General features: G+C 40.3%; 1 protein-coding gene across 12 annotated transcripts in view; it reads right to left on the bottom strand.

The window, feature by feature from the left end:
- The window catches only part of SLC4A4 (solute carrier family 4 member 4), a 375,082-nt gene that overhangs the window by 7,242 nt on the left and 343,552 nt on the right, over positions 1-24,288 (bottom strand). For 5 of the 12 annotated variants that reach the window (XM_077276704.1, XM_077276710.1, XM_077276753.1 and 2 more), the window contains 6 exons: positions 23,362-23,523; positions 17,082-17,260; positions 15,455-15,527; positions 10,213-10,281; positions 6,684-6,857; positions 5,024-5,185 (listed from right to left, as the gene is read on the bottom strand). In XM_077276704.1, coding sequence (XP_077132819.1) covers positions 5,024-5,185; positions 6,684-6,857; positions 10,213-10,281; positions 15,455-15,527; positions 17,082-17,260; positions 23,362-23,523 — 819 coding nt within the window. Of the gene's footprint in view, positions 1-392; positions 490-5,023; positions 5,186-6,683; positions 6,858-10,212; positions 10,282-15,454; positions 15,528-17,081; positions 17,261-23,361; positions 23,524-24,288 lie in introns of all 12 variants that reach the window. The other 7 variants (XM_077276720.1, XM_077276727.1, XM_077276780.1 and 4 more) reach the window with 2 other exon arrangements.

The following is a 24,288-nucleotide window of genomic DNA, read 5'->3' as shown; positions in this document are numbered from 1 at the left end:
GTCAAAGAGTTAAGATAAAAAACAAGCAAGCAATACAAATGTCAGCACTATCATGGGCTGGACTCTGCCTAGGACTCAAATTTACCATAGTATACTGTTTTCTTCCACTGACTAATCTGAAAAAAAAAAGTCAAGCTTTTATGGAATCCCACAATGCTTACTGGTCTTATTAATCACAGCTTGAAGTTCTATAAACCCTAATGCGGTATTTGGTTAATAGGTTTTACAAAGGTTATTTCATGAAGAACACAGTAAGGGATGAAGTTAGAAGCTCAGGCAAGATCTTTAGTGGACACGTGAAGACAAAAAGATAATTAGAAGATGAGTGACGGGAAAGTGATTTGTGAGAAGGACTGCTCACGGGTGGCATGCAAGTGGTTAGATCTACTCACTCTCACCAGGTTTGCTATCGGAAAGGAACGGTTCCTGTTCCATGATGTCCATTGGGATTTTAATACTGGGGACTTTTTCTGAATAAGGGCTGTCAGACTGTGAAAGAAATGTGTAACAAATCTTAGAACAAACATTGTGACTTCTGCGGGTAGAGCAGACCGTCCCTCCTGTGGCATGGTTGATGTACAGGCAACCTTACATGGAAGAAATCATACTATTGACATGTTAATTGCTTCCCCCTTTTTATTTTCATGTGGATATTAACAGAAATCTCCAAACAGGAAACATAATTCCTTACTTTAATTTCTACAAAGCATTCCAGATATCCAAACATAATATTTTAAAACAATGACAAAGAAAGAATCAGTGACCGTGGAACCAAGTATGATTGTTTATACAATTTGTGGCACAGATTGGTAAAAGCCGGAAATGTAGCAAAGAACTCAAAAAGAGCACACTAAAAACCTGGAAAAAAATAGAAAAAAAAACTCCAAAGCATTAAAAGGGAATATGTCACCGGGACTTTGCCATCTAATCTGGAAACATCATAATATAGAGACAAAGCCCCTGATTCCAGCTATGCCTCAATTACTAGGCTGTTTGCTATAGTTTAACATCATTGATTTATCAGCAGGAAAGAGGGTCTAGTAAACCTGCTGCCATGTAGTCATCTAAATTGATGAGGTCTGTATAACCCCACCCCTAACACTGATTGGCAGCTTTATGCCTATGCACAGTGCACACAGAAAACTGTCAATCAGTGGTATGGATGCGGTTATACAGAGCTCAGCATTCTGAGAGCCAGGATATCTGCTACACATAAAACTTTTTCAAAACTGCAGCAAGCAGCCCAGTAAGTGATACTGTACATAGTTGGAATCAGAGTCTCTGTCCCTACATCATGCTGCTCTCAAATGAGGCAGCAAACATCTGAAGACAGATTCCCTTTAAGGCCCATCAGCCCATAACAATATTTGTTTGAGAATATAGCAAGTTGATTGTTTTCTTACCCTTAAAAAGGGGCTGCAATATCATCAGCAGAAATGTAGGAAAAACTTTTTGTGCAATTGTTCATCCCCAAGGGAATAAGCTGCTGACAATGACCGTTTTTGTGTCTGAATAAACAATAAACAATTAAGTGTTTGCACATTTGTGGTATAACTGGTAGACATTTTTACTTGGGTCGATGGATGAGAGCAAATTTTCAAGTATCTAATCTTGTTGTGTAAACCGGCCTCCAGTATAGTTATTTGGCTACTGGAAGACCAGACAACATAGTCTTCCGCCTTTTGATCTTCATATTTAACATTTGTTAACAGAAAAAGCCAACCATGATGAATTCAGCTAATCTAGCTGACTCTTCACCATAAGTCAGAACTTCCCATTAATGTTGGATGGACGGCTAAATTTATACCTATTGTATACGGCCATTTAATGAGTTCTTGAGCATATACGAAGTTCTCTGTAGACACCTGCTCTCAATATCAGTCAGCATCAAACCATTATGAGCCTTATCATGATCATAAACATCAAGATAAAGAGAATTCCTTTAGCACAAACCAATGTTGCAGAAATTCAATAAAAAGAGAAAATAACGTTTACAAGAGTGTATGTATTTTAGTGCATTGACCAGAACAGTAAGATGAAAAACAAGCCGCCGGGTTGAAGGTGGATGACCTGACGACTCACAGAGGACTATGCTCTACCACCAGGTCATCAACCACAAGAAAATTCTTTAAGGTCAAGTAATTACAATAACATCCAACATAGAGCTAAAGAAAAGCCGCATATATCAGGCTTCCACATCTTGTCTTATCCACAACTGTAGATTTGGCTTGGCCTTCTCACGAACAACTTTACAGGAGTGGGGCCATAAAGCACACTTGTCCAATGACAGTTTTCATTTGGTAGCTTTGTATTTTATGAAGGATAATAAGAATGATATGTACAGTATGTTACTTTTTGTTATGTTCATTCTATTGCCATAGTTATAAGTCTATGCCAGGGATGCATGGAAAATTCCATATTTAGAGCTATTGTCTTTTTTAATCTTTTTTCATAAATCAATAATACGCATGAAAGTAAGCAACTTTCCTTATAACATACCTTATCAAAGAAATCTGCTTTTCCTCCTCCTGGAATGATCATTCATTCTCAATTCAGGGGTAAAAACTGGATGCAATGAAGACAGATTTTCCCATTTCTGAGACAGGAGATGACAGTTGGTGCTTTTAGAATTCTACGGAGAGGGGAAGAGCTAGCGGGAGATGCAGACATTCTGCTGAATTCAGACTTTACAGCTCTCCGCAGAAGCCACAACTGTCATCTCCTATCTCAGTAATGGGAACATTTGTGTTCCAGGAAGACGGATTTCACACGTGAATTGAGAATTTTGAGAATGATAGATCAATCCAGAAGCAAATTTCTATAATAAGATATAACACAAAGTTTCCATTTATTACATGTACTATTGATTTATAAAAATAATTTAAAACAAAAGTTACTCCTTAATGGTGGAAAAATTCGATTTTAGAATATCAATAACTATATTATATTTGGACATTGCAGTACAGAAACGAGTAAAGAATTTTATTTTACTTATGTCTCATATTATTAAAGAAGCACTGCCATGAACAGTTTTTCCCCTGAGTGGATATTCTGTAGTGTCAGTATGTTAATACTTTCCATGTCCAAAGGAAAAAAGAAAAAGGTGGCACTCACCGGTCCAATGAAATGTCCTTTTATTTTGATTTACATTAAAACAAAGAGGCAGGAGAGTTCTGAGTGGAAACACAGGACAACAGCCGTTTTGCACTGGTATGGGCTTCTACGGGTCCCGTAGAAAAATAAAGGACATTTTATTGGGACTGGTGAGTGCCACCTTTTTCTTTTTTCCTTTGGACATGGACATTGACTTTGCATATTCCATATGGGTTGGCACCCAAGATTTCTAAGACAGTACATGACCAAATCCCTGTGAAATCACAGCTGGGCCGATCACCAGTCTTCACTCTAATTACATGTTATTACATTCACCTACCACTGACTTCTCCAGTATCCAGCTCCTCTTCTCAGTGACGCCACCATTATTCACGCCATCTGGATAACTCTGTGCTCTTTGCGTGAGCTGGAATTCTGTTTTGCAATACAAGTCTATGGAGCACCGCTATGCTTACATTGTAACAGCCACATCCAGGTCACGCAGAGGGTAGCATGACCCAGAGACTCTGGAGAGCGATGACATCACTGAGAAGAGGAGCAGATGGCACCGGGTCCCTAAGAGATCCCGGAAGTAGGCGAGCATATTAACACACTGACACTACAGTATATACACAAATTTTGAGGAAAAAAAGTCTCTAGGAGGGCTTCCTTAATATTATTCCGAAAACTAATTTTCTGCCTTTTTTCTAACTTATGGGTCAACTGAGCTAAAAAGTAACAGGTGATAAGTGATAGATATTTAATGGTGTACGAAAATATGACAAATTCATGAGTTGCTCTAAAGTGGAAGCCATAATGTAACAATAAATACAGAGTATAAAATTGTTTGGGTGAGGATCATATACTGTATAAACGATGCTTTGCTGAAGGATGTCATATTGTAGTAGGTGGTGAAGAAGCTTTTAACTTAATAAACACTGTAACATACCATTGGGATAGGATAAAAACTTAAAATTACATGTACTAATGCAGCACAATCATCAAAGGGATATTCCAACTACTCTAAGCATCTGTGAAATAAATGAGTGGAAATCAGAATTGCCAGAAGGGCTTTCAAAGGCCCGGCATCATGCCTTATCTGAGTCCTCTAATATACGGCTGACTGTCCAGAATGAAAGTGATTTCTTCTAGCATCAGGGATTACTAGGACTTCCATAAACTTCATTGACAGCACTTAAAATATCATCTTATTTACATAGTAAAGAAAATGAATGTGACTGCAAAAACTGTACAGTAAAACTGATTACAGTACATTTAAGATCATAAAACTATGTATAAACCTGAAAAAAAATGTATGCCGTATCCATTAAGTTAGATTATCCCATCTAATACTTTCATTAGCAAGCTAGAGTTCATTACTTAGATGCAAACATGAAGATTAGTTCTCATGTCCCACTATGGACAGACACATATACAAAGCTTAAATGTTAAGCTGGGATTATAATAAAAGGCATCAAATGCCATTTCAAATCTCATAATCATCCGAACAGTTGGGGTTGTCACAGAATGGATAATGTGTGCAATGTAATATACTTTAGAGGAACATTATGGTAAATCTTACGATAGCGAAGCTAAGGTGAAGTGTTTGTGCTTAATAAGACTTAGAAAAAAAAAGGGTTGATTCTGAGAACAATCATGGATTATTTGAGGAAATACACTACAACATATGCCTACAGAACGGGTCCCTTTTTATCAATGTTTCTATGACCATTAATGCATTTCATTAACAACTACGGTCTAAAGAGTTGGGTTTTTTAACAAAATTCTAAAGTACGGTAGTTTTTTTTTTGCCCAGGCTTGAAGAACCATCTCCCTCCTTCCAAGTAAGTGTAGACAATGGCTCTTTTTATGAGTAAATTTGACCTTCAGACCTTGCCAGAATATGTTGAAGTGAAAAAGTATTCCTTACATCATCGTTGTCGCTGTCCACACTTCCTTTCTTCTTTTTCTTTTTCTTCTCATCTTCCTTCTTCTTCTTGTCTTTCTCGGGAATCACATCATCTAGGAAGCTAAGATCATGCTGGGAGTAGAGGTAGTCCATGGCTTTCCTCACCGCGACTAGAGCCAGAATCTGCAAGAGGATTGTGTCATTGTAAGGATTTCTGAAAATTTTATTTTACACATCTCTGATAATAGCAGTGAACTGAAATAAAAAAAGATTGCATAGGATATTTTCTTTAGAATTTTTGTATGGATACAGGCTGATCAAGATGGTTTTATGGGAAGAGAACTAGAACTCTAGTGCCACATTATCCTAAGTCATGTGACAAGGCTCGTGAAAGGGTCAACATTGACTTGTAGGATTGCTACCTTCCAATAGGTGGCATTAGAGTTCTAGTTCTCTTCCTCAATGAAGAGACAATTTGCATAATTAGCATATTTCTCAGAGGAGCATTGCGGCTTTAAGTCTCATCTTGGCATGCTTAGCATGTCAATCTCCGCAAGGAGAAATGATACTTCTTTATGGATAGGTCAGAGAGTTGAAAGATACTTTTAGTATGTTTGTTCATAAGTCATGAATGGGTATTCTGCTCACACCAAATTATTATTATCGAGGGTTTTTTTTAGGGAAAATTAAAGAACATTTCTCCAATACACTTTCTGTAACAATCCTATATGCAAATCTAGTGCATAATAGATTTATTTAGTCAACTTTAGTTATTTGGGAATGTTACAGTGCAACCTGAAAGTTTTTAAACCCTTCAGGATTTTCTATATTTCTGCATAAACTTGACCTAAACCTACATTACATTTTCAAACAGGTCCTAAAATTTGATAAGCAGAACCAACTCAAACAAATTAGTCAAAAATATTAGACTTTGCTATTTCCTACACAAGAAAAAAATCATCCAAAATCACGTCTATGAGTGGCACAGGCATGTGGATTTACAGATAACTTCAAAGTTAGATTAAATTCTGGTGTTTTCAATCAATAGAATGACAATCAGATGTAAGTGAGTGACCTATGTTTTTCAAAGTACAGGGATCTATAAAAGTTTGATTTTTAGAACTCCATTGTGGAAGTATGTCAAGACCTCTGAGAAAAAGTTAGGAACTTAAAGAACATTATTACCTTCCCCAGGAGTGCATAACCAACAAAGATCACTCAAAGAGCAAGGCTTATTATATTCTACAAGGTCCTAAAGGAACCCAAGATAATGTCTAAGCCACTAAAGGCCTCTCTCACATTAACTAATGTTAATGTTTATGAGTCCAAAATCAGAAGGACACTGAACAACAAAGGTGAACATGGCAGAAATGAAAGAAGAAGGCCTCTGCTCTCCAAAAATAACATTGCTGCCTTCTAATTCTTTCTAGTACCTATTCCTCCATTTTAAATATTTTTAAATTTGAATATGGAAATAAACATTAGGCTTTATTATTATCTAATTGTTACTTCTATTGCTTATGCCGGTTGTAAATATCAGACATCCATTGTAAGTATCTGTGATTAATATTATTTAAATTATTGTGTATTATTTGGGACTATAAGGTATACTATAAGAGTGAAATATCAACCTGTAATACATTCATACAATAAAATTCTAAAATTCGTGTAATTCACTCACCATAACTGGGAATATAATAGCAGCAACTGTTGATTTCAGAATCCAGAGTAATGCCAGACATACAATCTGAATGAAAGTGAATAGATGTACCCTCCGCAATGGAACATGGCGTAAATAGATGAAGTCTGGCTGATGTTTCGCAGGCATCAAAAGCAGCTTCAGGCGATCCATGAACTGGATAAAAAGAATATGAATAGCATTAGTAAGTGGTGGCACATCCCAAGCACAGAAAACTTTTTCATATACTGTAAATAAAGTGAAACACTGCTAACGGATGTTATGGACATTATTTTATCATTGGGCTTTTCCACATTACAGATTTGACATCTTCACAGATACAATTTAATAATCCTAAAAATTAATAATTGACAGGTTCCAAATATTAATCAATGAAGAAAGTTTCACTTAAGAGTGTAATTGAGGTGAATTATATCCGTTGATTACCCTTTTAAAGAAGCACACCCATCAAAAATGTTTTCCTCTATATTGCATAATTATAGAACTATTTACTGAGTAGAAAGGCAAAATGAGCAATTGTAAGTACACAGTGCTACGTAATATGATAATTGCAATATATTAAAAGGAATGTGATGGGAGCACTTATTTAAAACTCCATGTCGTGTCTCCCCCTTTGATGTGGGCTCTGGAGCTGAGCCCACATCAAAGTTGCGACATATCAGCTGTTTTGTACAGCTGACATGTGCCCGCATTAGCAGCAGGTGGAATCACAATCCACCCGCCGGCATTAACTAATTGAATGCCGCTGTCAAACTCTGACAGTGGCATTTAACTACCGCTTCCGGCCATTGGGCCGGAAATGCGCGCATCACCGACCCCCATCATGTGATCTGGGGTCAGCGATGCGTCGGCATAACAACCAGAGGTCTCCTTGAGACCTCTATGGTTGTTGATGACGGCTTGCTGTGAGCGCCACCCTGTGGTCGGCGGTGATAGCAAGCCTGTAATTCATGGAGGCTATTGAAGCATGGCAAAATTTTAAAAAAATGTTTTAAAAAATATGAAAAAAAAAAAAAAAAGTTTAAATCACCCCCCTTTTGCCCCACTCAAAATAAAATAATTAAAAATCAAACATGCACATATGTGGTATTGCCGCTTTCAGAATCGCCCGATCTATCAATTAAAAAAAGGATTAACCTGATCGCTAAACGGCGTAGCGAGAAAAAAATTCAAAGCGCCAGAATTGTTTTTTTAGTCGCTGCGACATTGCATTAAAATGCAATAACGGGTGATCAAAAGCACGTATCTGCACAAAAGTGGTATCATTAAAAACTTCAGCTCGGCACGCAAAAAATAATCCCTCACCCGACCAAGATCTCGAAAAATGGAAACGCTACGGGTATCGGAAAATGGCCCAATTTATTTATTTTTTTTAGCAAAGTTTGGAATTTTTTTTCACCAATTATATAAAAAAATAACCTAGTCATGTTAGGTGTCTATGAACTCGTAATGATGTGGAGAATCACAATGGCAGCTCAGTTTTAGCATTTAGTGAACCTAGAAAAAAAGCCAAACAAAAAACAAGTGTGGGATTGCACTTTTTTTGCAATTTCACCACACTTGGAATTTTTTTTCTATTTTCTAGTACAAGACATGGCAAAACAACGGTGTCATGTTAAAACCAATGGTGTCATTCAAAAGTACAACTCGTCCCGAAAAAAATAAGCCCTCACATGGCCATATTGACGGAAAAATAAAAAAGTTATGGCTCTGGGAAGGAGGGGAGCGAAAAACGAAAACGCAAAAATGAAAAAGGGCTGCGTCTGAAGGGGTTAATTTTATTATTTTATTATTGCACCAAAAAGACAATTAGACAGTAAAGTCAGATATGAATAAAACAAAAGGAGAAAAATTGTGATAAATGATCCACAGTCAGTTCCTACAATATTTCACACATCCATGGAAATCACAGATGTGAGAATGAAATCCATGATTCATGTTCTATTCTGATCTGAGCTTTGAGGATTAGAGAAGGACGTACTCAGTAGGTCTATGTGTTGTCCGATAAAAAAAATGGAGCGGCACATTGGATTTCACACGCATGTGTGAATGCACCCTTTAAGGGCTTATTCAGGTTCAGCGTGTTGATGGTTAATCTTTTGGAATAGGGTGTCAATATCCGGTCCTTGGTTTCCGACTAGATGCCAACCCACCCATTAAGACGTTAGACGAGGCTGCGGCCCTCTTCTGCTCTGTTTACCTGCTTGCTGTCTACATATTAATGGCTGATATTTCAGAGCTGCTCCTTTGAAGTGACTGAGACAACACATTCTCAGGAGAGCAGATATAATGGAGACGGTATATAGGTAAAGAGAGTAGAAGTAGCCTGTTCAGTATTCGGTGGGGTTTGGAAGCCCTGTCCCCCATTGATCGGATGTAGATTATGTATCCTTACGATAAACCACCATTATTGCGAACATGGAAAATTTCAAAATACAGTAACAGAAGTAAAACCAAGCATGTGTGAACACAGTCTTGAAACATAATCGAACAGGATGACTGAGGGAGAGGTGAGGCTAAAATATGTCCATTTTTACTTTAAAGGGGTTGTCTGACAGTTGAACTTTTTTTTAGACATGAATTGATTGAAAGTAATAAAGCGGAGGCATACCAGAATCCAGAATGTGCATCTGGAAGCAATGTTGGAAGTCACAGCACTGCTGCTGCCTCTAATCGTCTGCAGCGGTCAAGTGCACAACATCATCAGAGAAGCAATTAATGATGTCTCATCTAGTCACCTGACCGCTGCAGCAAATCACAGGCTGCAGCAGTCCTATGACTTCCAATCAGGGTAGACATTACTTCTGGAGCCTGCACTAGATCCACGGGGCATTTGAAGTGAGTATGCATCCGTTTATAGTTTTTAAGCAATCCATGCGTAAAAAATATTTAACTATCGGACAACCCTCATAAAGGGGGTTTACAAGCAAAATAGCAAAACAATAAAGTATGTTCATGAACTAGTAAATCAGGTGTTACAGGAGCATGGCTTGGCTATTGCGTCTCCTTTACTTACAATGATATCGGTAGGTTCCCGCTTCTTGGGCGCGCTCGGGTGTTATCCGAGTATCTTGGGCGTGCTCAGAAAATATATTCGAGTCCCTGTGGCTGCATCTTTTGAGGCAGTAGGCAGCCTGAACACATGTGGGGATTGCCAAGCAAACAGGAAATCCCTGCATGTGTTTTGGCAGTGTACCGCCGCAAAACATGCAGCCGCAGGGACTCAAATATATTACTCGAGCACGCCAAAGATACTCGGATAACACCAGAGCATGCTCGGATAACACATTATCTGAGAACGTTCGCTCATCACTACAGCTTACCATCAGTGTCTGAAAACCTATTTCAACATCACTACGGTTGTACTTCCTGCAGAAATGACAACTGCAACAAAACTGGAGGATAGCAATATCTGTCTAGGCAGAGCAATCAAGTGACCAACATTTGGATGGAAATGTTACTTCATAGTTTGGTAGATGGGTGATTGGGCAACAGTGACATCATTTCATACCTGTACGCCATTGAGGGATGCCACCCCCATATATAAGAAGACCCCATATAGAACAGGCATAGGGATAAACTAGAAAATAGAAAGAAAACACAGAATCAATGATCAGCAGTCACATACTGTATGTCTCCGTGCCTACTGACATGAATGGCCGATCATATAAGACATAGCCGCATGTGTAATCTAAAGGAGAAGCCACTGTTTTCCGCAGTTTCATTGATGGTTCGTACACTGTACAAGGTCACATAGAAAGGTAATATGTGGACACAGCACCTTTACATGATGGCTTCACACTCATTTCCCCATTGACCGTTGATAATGTGTTTCTACCACAAAGGACTAACATTGATGTTCTGAGCTGCGGCTTCAGAAAGTAGGACACAGATGTATTACAAACTCTTTTTCCATTGTGTTCAACATTGAAAAGTCCAAGGACCACAAAATCACAAGCTAAACACTTTAGTAACTTATTAAAGTTTAGTCTTTGATCGCCAAGATCTCATTTCCAAGGCATGTCATTATTGCTCCCTGCGCTGGGTGAGATCACTAACTCCGGGCTGGAGCAGAAATTACTTTGCACAATAAGTTAATTAATCCACTTGCCAAATCCGTGTGACCTTGACAACAAAGCTGTATAGTGCTTGAGTCAGAAGCTGATAATGATGTTTACTACTAGTAAATGAAGTTTTTTTTAATGCTACACCACCCTATAACATTAGAAGAAAGTGGAGCCTAGTGTTTGGTCATGACTGCAGCATGCATATATATGGTCTACCACTGGGTGGCAGTAACTCCCCACTGGAATTCTGACAAAACTTCATGTAAATGGCCAGTTTGTAAAAACTTATACTGAAAAGCTAAGTTCCCATGACGAGTATTTGGGGAGTTTTTGCTACGGTAGATTTTCAGCAGCATTTCTTCAGCTATTAGGTAAACTAGATTAGCTCCCTTTTTTATTGCAGTTTTGAGTGTTTTTTTTCATTATTATTATTATTATTACTATTGACACTGGTTTTAGGTATGTCATATTATAAATAATTCTGATATTTCCTGTATTTGGCTTTGACAAATCTTTGTTGACACAGTCGTGTGGATTACATGCATCTTTAGAGTGTTTTCGCAGCTTGGCATCATATTAATTTGGTTGTGGAGCCAGTGATACGGCCATTTCACCAGCACAGTTTTTCAACATGACAACTCCAGGCCGTATGTTGCTTGTGATACTGAGAGAAGCCTGTGGAACCTACAGGTATTAATATGGCCTGCAGCTCCCATCGAGCACATCTAGGATGTCACTGGTCAGCAATTGTAAAGGAAAATGCCAGCAGTGGATCTTGATGATTTGTGTGCCAAGTCTATTCAACATGGCAGAACAATCCTCAGACAACCATTAAAGAGAACTTAACATCTGATACACACAATCTGTGGGCAGCATGTATCAGGAGGTGGGTGCATGATCTCAGCCAGGTATGTTTACCAGCATCTCCACACACGCTGAGTGACAGATTTCGGCCCATACAAGCACGTAGGTAGATACCTACCATTCCAGGACAGAGAGCAAGGAGAAGCCAACAAGGACTGTTCGACTAGACTATGTTTTTCCCTGAAATGCAGCAGCATTTTAGAGTCACACATACCCTGCTGAGATTATAAACACTGCACCTAATTCATGGTGCCCACGGATTGGGCAGCGTGTATCAGGTTCTCTTTAACAACCTCAATGACGTCATGACAAAGGGTGCAAGTGCATGTATTTCTGCATGTGGCATTCATGCTCGATATTATATCTATCAAGTGTTATGTGTGTGTGTATATGGAAAGGTGCTGGAGGGGAGATATGTTTCACTACACCTAATGGCGTCAGTGATATAAAGCCAGAGTATTTTCCTCCAGCGCACTAAAGTGTTGTGAGGCTTAAGCTAAGGTTGCATAAAGGGGCTGGATTTACGTGTGGGTCGGAGGATGTCCACCTTATCTCCACCTGCAGAGTTGGCACCGATGCGTGCTGACAGGACCTGTGTAATGTCACAGTCATGTGATCAGTCACATAGGTGAGGAGTCACATGGTCTGGGCTTAAAGAGCTGGGCTCCAAAGGCAGTCTGTGTGTTGCTGAGTGTCTGAAGAGAAACACTCGCTTAAATAGCTGGATGCAGAGGTCATAGTTCCACTAGCACCACAATGAGGCATAGCCCCTCTATACCATAAAAGCAGTGTAATGAAGGGTTAACCCATAGAATAAATGTGTAACAAATTTTGTATTCAGTAGCGTGACCTTGGTACAGATTTTGCACATGGACGTCTTAGCTGTTGAAGACCGGTAAAAGCAGCATTGTGAATATTAGCAGTGAACACTGTACCTTGGTATTTGACATAATGCCAAAAGATAACGCAAGAGATATGCTATCTATTAAAAAGTAACCTTAGTTCCATATAAATCAGTTTCCAAGAAAATTGATTGTATCCTTTTATCCCTGCATCTATCAAGATAATGGTGCGAATATACGCTAGAGGAAAATTGTCCATGCCCACTGATTTCACCAAGAGCCAGTTATAAAAATGAATTGGGCATGTTTTATTTCAACATGTCCAATCTTTCCTTCCCACGGTAGATACCTTGACAGTAGCTTATTGTCCGCTCCACGCTGCCAACACAAGCCAAGCATGTACGTGTATGGAGGAGGAGCTGGGAGCAATAACTGTTGGCTAAAATAACAATTGACCGACAGCTACTGAAGATGAGTGGGCACCTTTAATTTACAGAGAAAAGGGATTGTCCACCTCAAAGGAATTTTTTTGTTACTTAAAGGGAACCTGTCACCCCCCAGGCATTTTTAACTAAAAGAGCCACCTTGTGCAGCAGTAATGCAGCATTCTGACAAGGTGGCTCTTTTAGTTCTGGGTGCTGTAACTGCCGAAATAATCAATTTTATAATTTGTCCAAAATACCTTGTCTTCACTCCTGGAGGCAGGCCTTTCCCCCCTGCTGCAGACTCCACACAGCCGTCACTCAAGTCTTCTTGGCGCCGAAGAAGATTTGAGTGACGGCTGTGTGGCGTCTGCTGCAGGGGGGAAAGGCCTGCCTCCAGGACTGAAGACAAGGTATTTAGGACAAATTATAAAACTGATTATTTCGGCAGTTACAGCACCCAGAACTAAAAGAGCCACCTTGTCAGAATGCTGCATTACTGCTGCACAAGGTGGCTCTTTTAGTTAAAAACGCCTGGGGGGGTGACAGGTTCCCTTTAAACAAATGTATTTTGGTCTAAAAAAAATAATTTTTGCAATTGGGTTTTATTACACATTTTGCATTGTTTGGCTTTTACACTCTCTTTGTTTTCCTGCACATTCAACTTTAATGTAGTCTGTGGCCATAAATTAGCAGAGAGGAGCTCAGAAAAGACATAAGAAGAGTTGTAGAATTTCCTCTTAGCATATCAGAATGTGCTCACTAATACTGTAGTCTCAGGTAAAGAGGTTGGACATTTTCTTTGTTAGTGCAGCTTTCCTCACAGATTGACCAGCACTTCTGTCCATACAATGGCTGCTGGTGAAGCATCTGACCAGTCCATCAGCCTCCCCCAGTTGTAAGACACCTCAGGTTAGAAAGCTGGCTGCTTTTCTCTTAGAGAAGGCTTATGGACAGGTCTGGTCACATGCTTCTACACCAGCAGCCATTTTATGGATAGAAGTGCTGCTTAGTGTGTGAAGAAATTGCACTAACAAGAGAAAGTGGCCGACCTCTTCACCTGAGAATCTGCCAGTGAGCTCATTTTGATGGTTTGACAGGAGAATTTGAAACTCTTTTATCTATCTTTTCTGATCTCCTGTCTACTGATTTATGGCCACAAAGGATATTAACCCCTTAACGACTGCAGATATGCCTTTTAGTGGTGGCAAATAAGGGTACTTGTTCCTCAGCGCCGCTTTTTAACGGCACAGAGAAATAAGTGTATAGCGCCCCCAGCTTCTGAAAATCTCTGGGGTCTCGGCTACTGGGGGTAGCTGAGACCCCAGAGAACATGATTCAGGTCGGTTTTTACCATCCCTAGTGTTGTGATTGCCGTTATTCACCGAATAACGGCAACCCCCCATAAAAAAAGTTTCCCATTTATTTCTCTCTCCTCTGCTAAGATCTAGCACATCAGAGGATAGAGAAATGGAGTTCCCGGGCCCCCCGATACCTCCGGTGTCCCCCGGCCCTCAGCGTCTTCTTCCGGGAAGAAAATGGCGGGTGCATGCGCAGTGCACCCGCCGAGATCTGTCGGCCGGTACTCGGCAATATCACAGTGATCAAAATAAAAAAATAGTAAATCAAACCTCCCTTTATCACCCCTTTGTTAGGTAGAAATAATAAAATAAAAAAAATTATTTATTTCCATTTTTTAATTAGGGTTACATTTGGGGCTAGGGTTAAGGTTGGGGTTACAGCTAGGGTTAGGATTGGGCTAGGGTTAGTGTTGGGGTTAGGGATGGGGCTAGGGTCATGAAAACAATATCTCAGAATCAGTGGGATCCGTTGAAGTATTCCAGACCTATAACTTCATAAAGTGACAGTGGTCAGAATTGTAAAAATTGGCTTGGTCAGTACCAAATTTGCTCTGTCCCTAAGGGGTTAAAGCTGAATGTGCAGGAAAACAAAGGGCCTGTAAAAGCAAAACAATTCAAAATTTGTAATGAAATTCAAATGTAAAAATGATTTTAGCCTAAAATACATGCATTTAAATAGCAAAATAACAAAAGAAAAAAGTCCCCGACAGTGGTTAACCCTTTTAAATCATTTTGGTTTGATTAACATGAGTGGTTTTTGGTACAATGGCAAAAAAAAGACCGCGGCTAAAGGCTGGTTTACACCAGTTCTGTGATGTTAACTGGTCGATTACATGTTTGTCGGTTTAGACAGGTTTACTGTGCTTTCAATACACACAGAAGGATCAATAATTCTGTGTGCTTAGGGTGATATTGTTCTAGGCAGCACAGTTCGAGTTTACACAGGAAGATGTGCTGCCGAGAGCGATGATTTTTAAACAAGCTTAAGTGATCAAGTGATTGGCAGCCTGTTTACACTGCTCGATTATCGGAAAATTTGTGTTCTTCGAAATGGTCTTCCCTGATAATCATTCAGTATAAATGTACCCTAAAAGTAGATACTGTATGTGACTCATATGTTATCCCCTTAGAATTATTTTTTTTAAATTCCCTATATCACTTTATAGGTATAATAAAGTATAAAAATACTTTCTTTACCTTCAATATGGGTGCCATGAAAACAGATATACCGGTCAGTAGGAACACTATAATTCCAGTAACTCGTTGTTCCCTGCAACCAATAAACATATTAACCATATGATGACCTTGAACATTAAAAACTGATCATTTCTTTTTGTGATTTACAAACAAAAAAATTGAAGCCTGAATAGAAAAAAGTTTCCTTACATGTAATCTATTTTGAAATATATGGTTTGGTGGTGCTTGGGCAAACATATTACATACTTCATACTATGTACATATACAGTAGGAAGCCATTTATGGCTTAAATGCGTTGTCTTGTCAAAGAACTTTGCAATCAAGTGCATGGGCAACCATTAAGTATTTGCTGCAGTCATTTTTGCACCGAAAACATATTATACGGTATATTTGCAGGAAAAAACGTTGCATGAAAGATGTGATTTTTGCAGTGTTTTTGCCACGTTTTTTAACTTGCGTTTTTTATTTGTTTTTCCCACACTTTAGAAAGGGTGAAAAACGTTGCAGAAATATGCAACTTGTACATGAGACTTTAAGAATCTCATTCAATTTGCTGGTACTAGGAAATGTTTCCATTCTAGTGACAAAACTGCACAGACAAAAAACCTGACAAACATGCAGCAAATACCTAACCTGTGCACATACCCTTACTTGTACTTTTAAATCATCACTGTTCTCAAGACCAAAGAGAATAGATATTTTATTGTTTTCTGCTCATTGCCCAGGTTACCAGCCATAGCAGCAATCTATAAGAACTGGTTGATTTCCTTACCAAGAAATGCAGCACTTAAAAGCCCTTTGCTAAAGAGCTCACAAGCGCTGCTCAGAAATTCACTGGATCTGACCAGCTTCTGTCCAACAATGTTGAAGAGGCAAAGCTGTCTCATTTAAAAGAATTAGAGAGTGCACAGTAAAGGAGATAGGCACAACCATGAAACTTGCCCAATCTATCAAGCAGGAGTGCACCACACCCTTACAAGCAGGCACCTGGAATGCAGGGGAGCATTATGCTCCTGAAGACAATTTAAGGACCACCTTTAAACTTTCAGCAGGTTGTGGTCTGTATACTAGGGTAAACTAAATGTAACTTACCGTACCCTATATCTAGAGGATATTTGCACTGTCAACATGCCAATAGGCTGCATAGTGTATGATTCACAAGATTTATTTTAGTAAGGCGTATTTGACTTTAAGAAACACTAGACAATAGCTGATTGAAGGCCTTGATAAGGAACTAAAAAGCTGCCTTGTTTAGAAAAAAATATGCATAAATACTTTATTAGGACATGCCTCTCTCTTGGGCATCCAATCAGGCTGTGCATTGTATGCCTACGTGCCCCCCCCCCCCCACAGATTACTGCTGATCAACTGGAGGAGGGGGTCCTTACAAGCTATGTAGAGTTTATTATTTGAAGACCATTTTAATAAAATTAGAAAGGTGGTCAACGCTTTTATGGGAGGATTTGTCACTTTTATGGCAGGAGATTTCATAATTGTAAGGAATAGTTCATAATGCAATGCCCTAATATTTTACCTGTTATCTATGTGTACTCATAGATTAAAAGCCAGAGAGGCTGTAGCCAGTAATGACACTTTATGGCTCTTTTGGCACTATATGGCACCTTACCTTACTCCCAAGAACTTCGGTTGCTCTCCAGGAGCAGATGTCTCCGTTTCCATCTTCAAGCTGTCAATGTGGGCAATGGAGATGACCGTTGCAGCTACATACCAAGGGAGAGCCATAAAAGAGCACACAATCATAAGAACTGCGACCCAGAACAAGTCCAAGTGATAACCTGCTCCTTTCTGAAAGGAAAGTTAGAAAAGAATTTAAAAAAATTAATCAATAGAAAACTTTTTTTTCTTAAGGTATAAACATTGGCAAACAAAGCTATGTCTTTGATAACATATTACACAGGGTCTTATAACATCCAACCATTGTACCCTGAATAAAATACCACTATGTACGACAGATACAGGAAATCTGAACGTTCCGGAAGCGGCAGGTAACATTATCCATACAATTATCCCAGGTGAACAGATGTTTTTACAGGATGCAAGCAGCTCTTAACTGGGACACAAAGAATATGAGTAATGGCGGGTGGTCCTATATTGCTCTTTATCTCTATTACTTCAAAAGTCTACCTAGGCTAAATAAATGACCTGGAAAGTGATCTGCTGGAGAAATCTTCCTCTCTACTATGAGCACATATGTCAGTTCCACACTGCTTGCCTAGGACAATCCACCTTTCTTTACTGTGACATGAGGAACAAGGCTCACTAGTAAAGTTATTGTGTTGGGCTTCGTTAACAATGATTAAGACACATGGACATTTGTGTTATTATCTTTTAGGAAAAAAAGTTAACCAGAAAGTACATCAAAGGACTGCTAGCATATTTACACCTATAGACAAGAGAATAAATGTTTCATATATACAGTTAGGTCCATATATATTTGGACAGAGACAACATTTTTCTAATTTTGGTTATAGACGTTACCACAATGAATTTTAAGCAAAACAATTCAGATGCAGTTGAAGTTCTGACTTTCAGCTTTCATTTGAAGGTATCCACATTAAAATTGGATGAAGGGTTTAGGAGTTTCAGCTCCTTAACATGTGCCACCCTGTTTTTAAAGGGACCAAAAGTAATTGGACAATTGACTCCAAGGCTATTTCATGGACAGGTGTGGGCAATCCCTTCGTTATGTCATTCTCAATTAAGCAGATAAAAGGCCTGGAGTTGATGTGAGGTGTGGTGCTTGCATTTGGAAGGTTTTGCTGTGAAGTAAACATGCGGTCAAAGGAGCTCTCCATGCAGGTGAAACAAGCCATCCTTAAGCTGCGAAAACAGAAAAAAACATCCGAGAAATTGCTACAATATAAGGAGTAGCAAAATCTACAGTTTGGTACATCCTGAGAAAGAAAGAAAGCACTGGTGAACTCATCAATGCAAAAAGACCTGGGCGCCCACGGAAGACAACAATGGTGGATGATTGCAGAATAATCTCCATGGTGAAGAGAAACCACTTCACAACAGCCAACCAAGTGAACAACACTATCCAGGAGGTATCAATATCCAAATCTACCATAAAGAGAAGACTGCATGAAAGTAAATACAGAGGGTTCACTGCACGGTGCAAGCCACTCATAAGCATCTACTATATAATTGTCTAAGGGTCACTTCCGTCTGTCTGTCTGTCCTTCTGTCTTTCTGTCTGTCATGGATATTCATTGGTCACGGCCTCTGTCTGTCATGGAGTACAAGTTGCTGATTGGTCGTGGCAAAACGCCCACGACCATTGCCACGACCAATCAGCGACGCGCACAATCCGGAAGAAAATGGCTGCTCCTTACTCCCCGCACTCAGTGCCCGGCGCCCGCATACACCCCTCCGGTCACCTCTCACCGCTCACACAGGGTTAATGCTGACAGTAATGGACCGCGTTATGCCGCGGGTAGCGCACTCCATTACCACCGCTATTAACCCTGTGTGACCAAGTTTTTACTATTGACGCAGCCTATGCAGTATCAATAGTAAAAACATCTAATGTTAAAAATAATAATAAAAAAAAAATCATTAGATACTCACCTTCCACCGCGGCTCCGGCCGGTCCATGCAAGCAGCATGTTCCGGTGGCAAGGATGGTCTGGGAGAAGGACCTGCCATGACGTCACGGTCATGTGACGGCGACATCATTACATGTCCTGCGCGCCTGTGCGCGAAGGACCTGCCGTGGCATCACGATCATGTGACCGCGACACGGTCATGTGACCGCGACATCATCACAGGTCCTGGATGAGAAGGACCTGCCATGACGTTGCGGTCACGTGACCGCGACGTCATCACACCCTGGGACCGGAAGCCAGGAGCGGGTGAGTATTTCATATTCACCTGTCCACGTTCCACACGCCGGGCGCCGCTCCATCTTCCCGTCCTCTTGCAGTGACTGTGCAGGTCAGAGGGCGCGATGACGCATTAGTGTGTGTGCCGCCCTCTGCCTGAACAGTCAGTGCGGAGAGATGGAACGCTGAGGAGCAGCGACGAGAGGTGAGTATGTCATTTTTTTTTTATTGCAGCAGCAGCAGCATTACATGTGGCACAATGCTGTATGGGGCATCTGTGGGGCCATAAAGAACTGCATGGAGCATTATATGGGGCATCTATGGGGCCATAACTGCATGAAGCATTATACTACGTGGCTGGGCAATATACTACGTGACTGGGCAATATACTACGTGGCTGGGGAATATACTACGTGGCTGGGCAATATACTACGTGATTGGGCAATATACTACATGACTGGGCAATATACTACGTGACTGGGCAATATGCTACGTGGCTGGGCAATATACTATGTGATTGGGCAATATACTAGGTGGCTGGGCAATGTACTACGTGACTGGGCAATATACTACATGGCTGGGCAATATACTACGTGGCTGGGCAATATACTACGTGATTGGGCAATATACTACATGACTGGGCAATATACTACGTGACTGGGCAATATGCTACGTGGCTGGGCAATATACTACGTGACTGGGCAATATACTACGTGGCTGGGCAATGTACTACGTGACTGGGCAATGTACTACGTGGCTGGGCAATATACTACGTGGCTGAGCAATATACTACGTGGCTGGCCAATATACTACGTGGACATGCATATACTAGAATACCCGATGCGTTAGAATCGGGCCACCATCTAGTCAAGAATAAAAAGGCTAGACTGGACTTTGCTAAAAAAGTCTAAAAAAGCCAGCACAGTTCTGGAAGAGCCCTTAGAGATGAGCAGACTGATTCACGAGACTTGTCCATCATCCAGGTTAGTGGTACCTGAAGGTTAGATCCGGACGGCAGTGAATTTCTTACCTTCCTCGGGGCAGCATTTGATTAGTCATCATTGCCACAACGTGACACACAGATGATGTCACACTAGCCCTGGCTAATCAAAATCCGTTCTGTGGATGCCTGGAAGGTACAGTAAGTGATTTTGGGCACCTGCCATCTAACCACCAGGTACCACTGAACGGAGTCCTGCAAATCAATCCGCTTGGCTTTAGAAAGGCTATGTGTACAACGTTCCCTGTTGTACATATGGCTTATTAAATTTTTCCCTGGACTTTTTATACTTTCACGTTTCGACGAGTTGCGCCTGATTTTTCATTTTTTGCTTATCTATTAGTTTGTTGTACAAAAGTACAAAAGTACCAATACCTGGTTTAAAAACAACAGTATCACTGTGCTTGCTTGGCCAGCAAACTCGCCTGACCTTAACCTCATAGAGAATCTATGGGGTATTGTCAAGAGGAAGATGAGAGACACCAGAACCAACATTGCAGACGAGCTGAAAGCTGCTATCAAAGCAACCTGGGCTTCCATAACACCTAAGCAGTGCCACAGGCTGATTGCCTCCATGCCACGCTGCATTGATGCAGTAACTGATGCAAAAGGAGCCCCGACCAAGTATTGAGTACATTTACAGAACATATGTTTCAGTAGGACAGCATTTCTGATTTTAAAATCATTTCTCAAGCTGGTGTTATAAAGTATTCTAATTTACAGAGATAATGACTTTTGGGTTTTCATTGGCTGTAAGCCATAATCATCAACATTAACAGAATTAAACACTTGAAATGGATTACTCTGTTTGTCATGACTCTATATAATATATGAGTTTCACTTTTTGCATTGAAGAACTGAAATAAATTGACTTTTTGATGATATTCTAATTTTGTGAGAAGTACTGCACTTTTCTAATATGTTTTCTGAATACATCATCAGTTCTCTAGTTTTCCCATTTCAATTTATGCAGTCCAATAGATTCATAAGCACCATTGACCAAACTTGTGCTTAGCTCGGCAGGTATTCCCACAAGGTCCAAAAACAATGTAGAAATTCAATGTAGATTTCCAACCTCTGTTTGTGTTCAGTGATTGGAAACCTTCATTATTTTCTTCCACAGGATTAAAATCTTTCCCAGTCATGTACAGGTTATTGGCTCGATAGAAGACAGAGCTGTGATAACTATTGAGTACACATATCCATCATATGACCGTGCCAGGTTTTCTTCATTTGAATGAAAGTTCAAAAGTTGAACAAAGACGTTGGCAAGACCTTGGTCCAGGAGTCACACCAGTACCCTGCAGTTGCCAGACCACAGAACTGTCTGTGGCATTCTCTGCGTCTCTTTCTATTAACAGGCCCAGTGTGATGTCAATATATTGTGGTGCGAATCACGACTTTGCAAAGGTCTACTAATCTAAAGAGGTGGTGGGCATGATGCAGATAATAGGAGGTTGGCAGTTCTCTAGTGCTTCAGCCAAGGACTACCAACATTTCCTCTATGTAAGGGGTACAGAAACTGTTCCACATCCCTACCCCTTGAAGTAGAGTATAATGTTTTACTGCTGTGTATATTTGTCTTCCTGCTATGTGAGTAGAGATAGGGTAAGCGTAGTACCCCAAATTGGACATCGGACACTAGATGGGGCACATTAGTGTACATAGTTATTCAGGAAGAGCTAGCCGTGGTTAAGAGGAGAAGTCTTCCTTTTGTAAGGCACAAGGGGCCCGGGTGCCCATGTAGGGCAGATAGCTCTGCAACATTACAGCAAAGTAGCCAGCCACCCAGAGTCTGGATGGACAGAAACTCAGCTGAAGCAGCCGTGTGCCAGCAGTGTGGAGGAGCGAGAGAAGAGGTCCTAAACAGTATGGGGTCACAGGTCACTTATCATGTGGCAGATCATCGCATGGGCTGATGCCCTCAGGGAGGATGATGTGTTACCGCAAAAGACGGTACGACCCGGGCACGTACTGAGGGACATAGAATGAAGTGCAGGAAAAGTAGAGAATGTGGCCTGTATGGAGCACTATGCTAATGCTGTATCTGAAAAGGATGTGCTGCGAAAAGAGGAAAGTAAAGTATTACGTTGTAAGTTTGAAATGGACTCTGTTTCTTTATATGCAACAATGCCAGCAGCAGGACTTCAGCCAGCCTGATGGGACCCTGACGGTGCAGAAGGTGAAGCAGAAGGTATGCTGCAAAGGGGACATTATATTCATGTGATGGGAGACCAGGGCGCATGTAAACCAATAGTCTCAGCCATGACTACGACCCTGGCCCTCCCTCACATCTAGACCAGGGTCCTTCGGAGCTTTTTGCTCCACACTAGTAGGATACTACCCAATTATTATTTGAAATTATATGGAGGGGGGCAATTATCAAAAAGTTAGACATCTTGGTGCCCACCACAATATCCTTTGATTTTATTTTGTGGTCACCATTTAAGTTTTGGAAATGGAGTTTTAGCTAGATTTATGAAAAAATCACAAAAAAAGTCATAAAGTCACTTACGTAATGAGATGTGAAAATTACTATCAGTTGCTTTGTCAAAGCTTTTAGATGTTGATATACTCTTTAAATATATAGCTCTTCATTATTTATTTTTTATTTCTGCATTCATTTTTATATATTTAGTAAATTATATGTATTGTTTTGGATTTGGACTTCCCTATCTTTTATATTCAATAACAAACAAAGAAGAATAGATCATGAAGTCTGTGTCCCACTACTACTCATCAATGGCCTTCAAACAGCAAGCTGTAAAGTTTTATTTAAGAACACAAAATAAAAATGTCATTGTTTATTTCACATGACGCTACCTCATTTTCAACATATGAAATAAGAACTTTGAGCAGCATTACTGGAGCTGAGGATGAAATTGCAAACTACTGGTGAAATCTCCAGTAATACAAGCCTAGTGCATATATGGAAACAGTACGGTGTCCAAGCATAAATAAGTCAATGGTGTCTGTAGCCTCATGAATGTTTCAGCTCTCTCTAATAAAGACGTGAGGAAGTGTAGTTGAGGAATAAAGAAAACCAATCTTGGTAGACAAACCTTAAGCTTGTGCTCCTTCCTGTTGACAATGACACCTGTAATCTGTTGATCCATGAAGATTAAAATAGTGACAAGAAGAGCTGGGAGAGCTGAAGCCAGGTATACCCACCAAGGATTTCCTCCAAATGGGGGCACAAACCAGCCTCGGTGAGGGCTTGTTGGCTAAAAGGAAAGGAAATAACAGTATAAATAGGAATTTATATCACAGATATTGTACATGTGTAGCACTTATTAAGATATCAGTGTGACATCTGTATTTTGCATAGGTCTGCATGTCACTCATGAAATATAGTATGGAACTTGTACTTGTGCAAATGGTTGGACATACAGTTTATACATTTTCTTGTTCTACTCCTTGCACTGATTTTAATACACGTGTGTCCAAGCAAAAAAGAAAGCCAATTTAGAAGAGCCAGTAATCGTTGAACCATAATTCTTAGGAATGCTCATTCCCTACTTGTCACGACTCCCGGGTATTATTGCTGTGGGGAGAGCTGCACACAGCAACGAGGGAGCTTAGCAAAAGGCCGGGTTACTAACCAGGTAGCTAACAGGACCTGAACCATGTGACAGAGTGGGAGGTGGTCGGGAGTGGAGCCAGATGCCGGGGTGCAGTGAAGAGATAAACACAGGAGAGTAGTCAAATAAGCCAAGATCTAAACCAGGAGATCACGAAGTACCAAAGAGACAGCAGATTGTCAGAAGTGAAGCCAGAGGTCAGAAATCCAGAAGAACAAACAAACAGAGACACGGATAGCAAGGAAAACAATTGCAAACCGGGCAAACACTCAAGGGGTTAGGCACACAGACTAGAACAGAAAGTATAGCTGACAGCGAATCCTAGACTGGAGTGAGTATAAATACCCCTCCCAGATCGAAAGGGAGGCCAGCAAAATTAACCCTAAGAGAACAGGACATTAACCATGT

The sequence above is a fragment of the Ranitomeya variabilis genome, chromosome 1 (genome assembly GCF_051348905.1).
Source record: "Ranitomeya variabilis isolate aRanVar5 chromosome 1, aRanVar5.hap1, whole genome shotgun sequence".
NCBI classification, from domain to species: domain Eukaryota; kingdom Metazoa; phylum Chordata; class Amphibia; order Anura; family Dendrobatidae; genus Ranitomeya; species Ranitomeya variabilis.
Note: the sequence above shows the minus strand (reverse complement) of the source record. Positions and strands in the feature narration are given on the sequence as shown.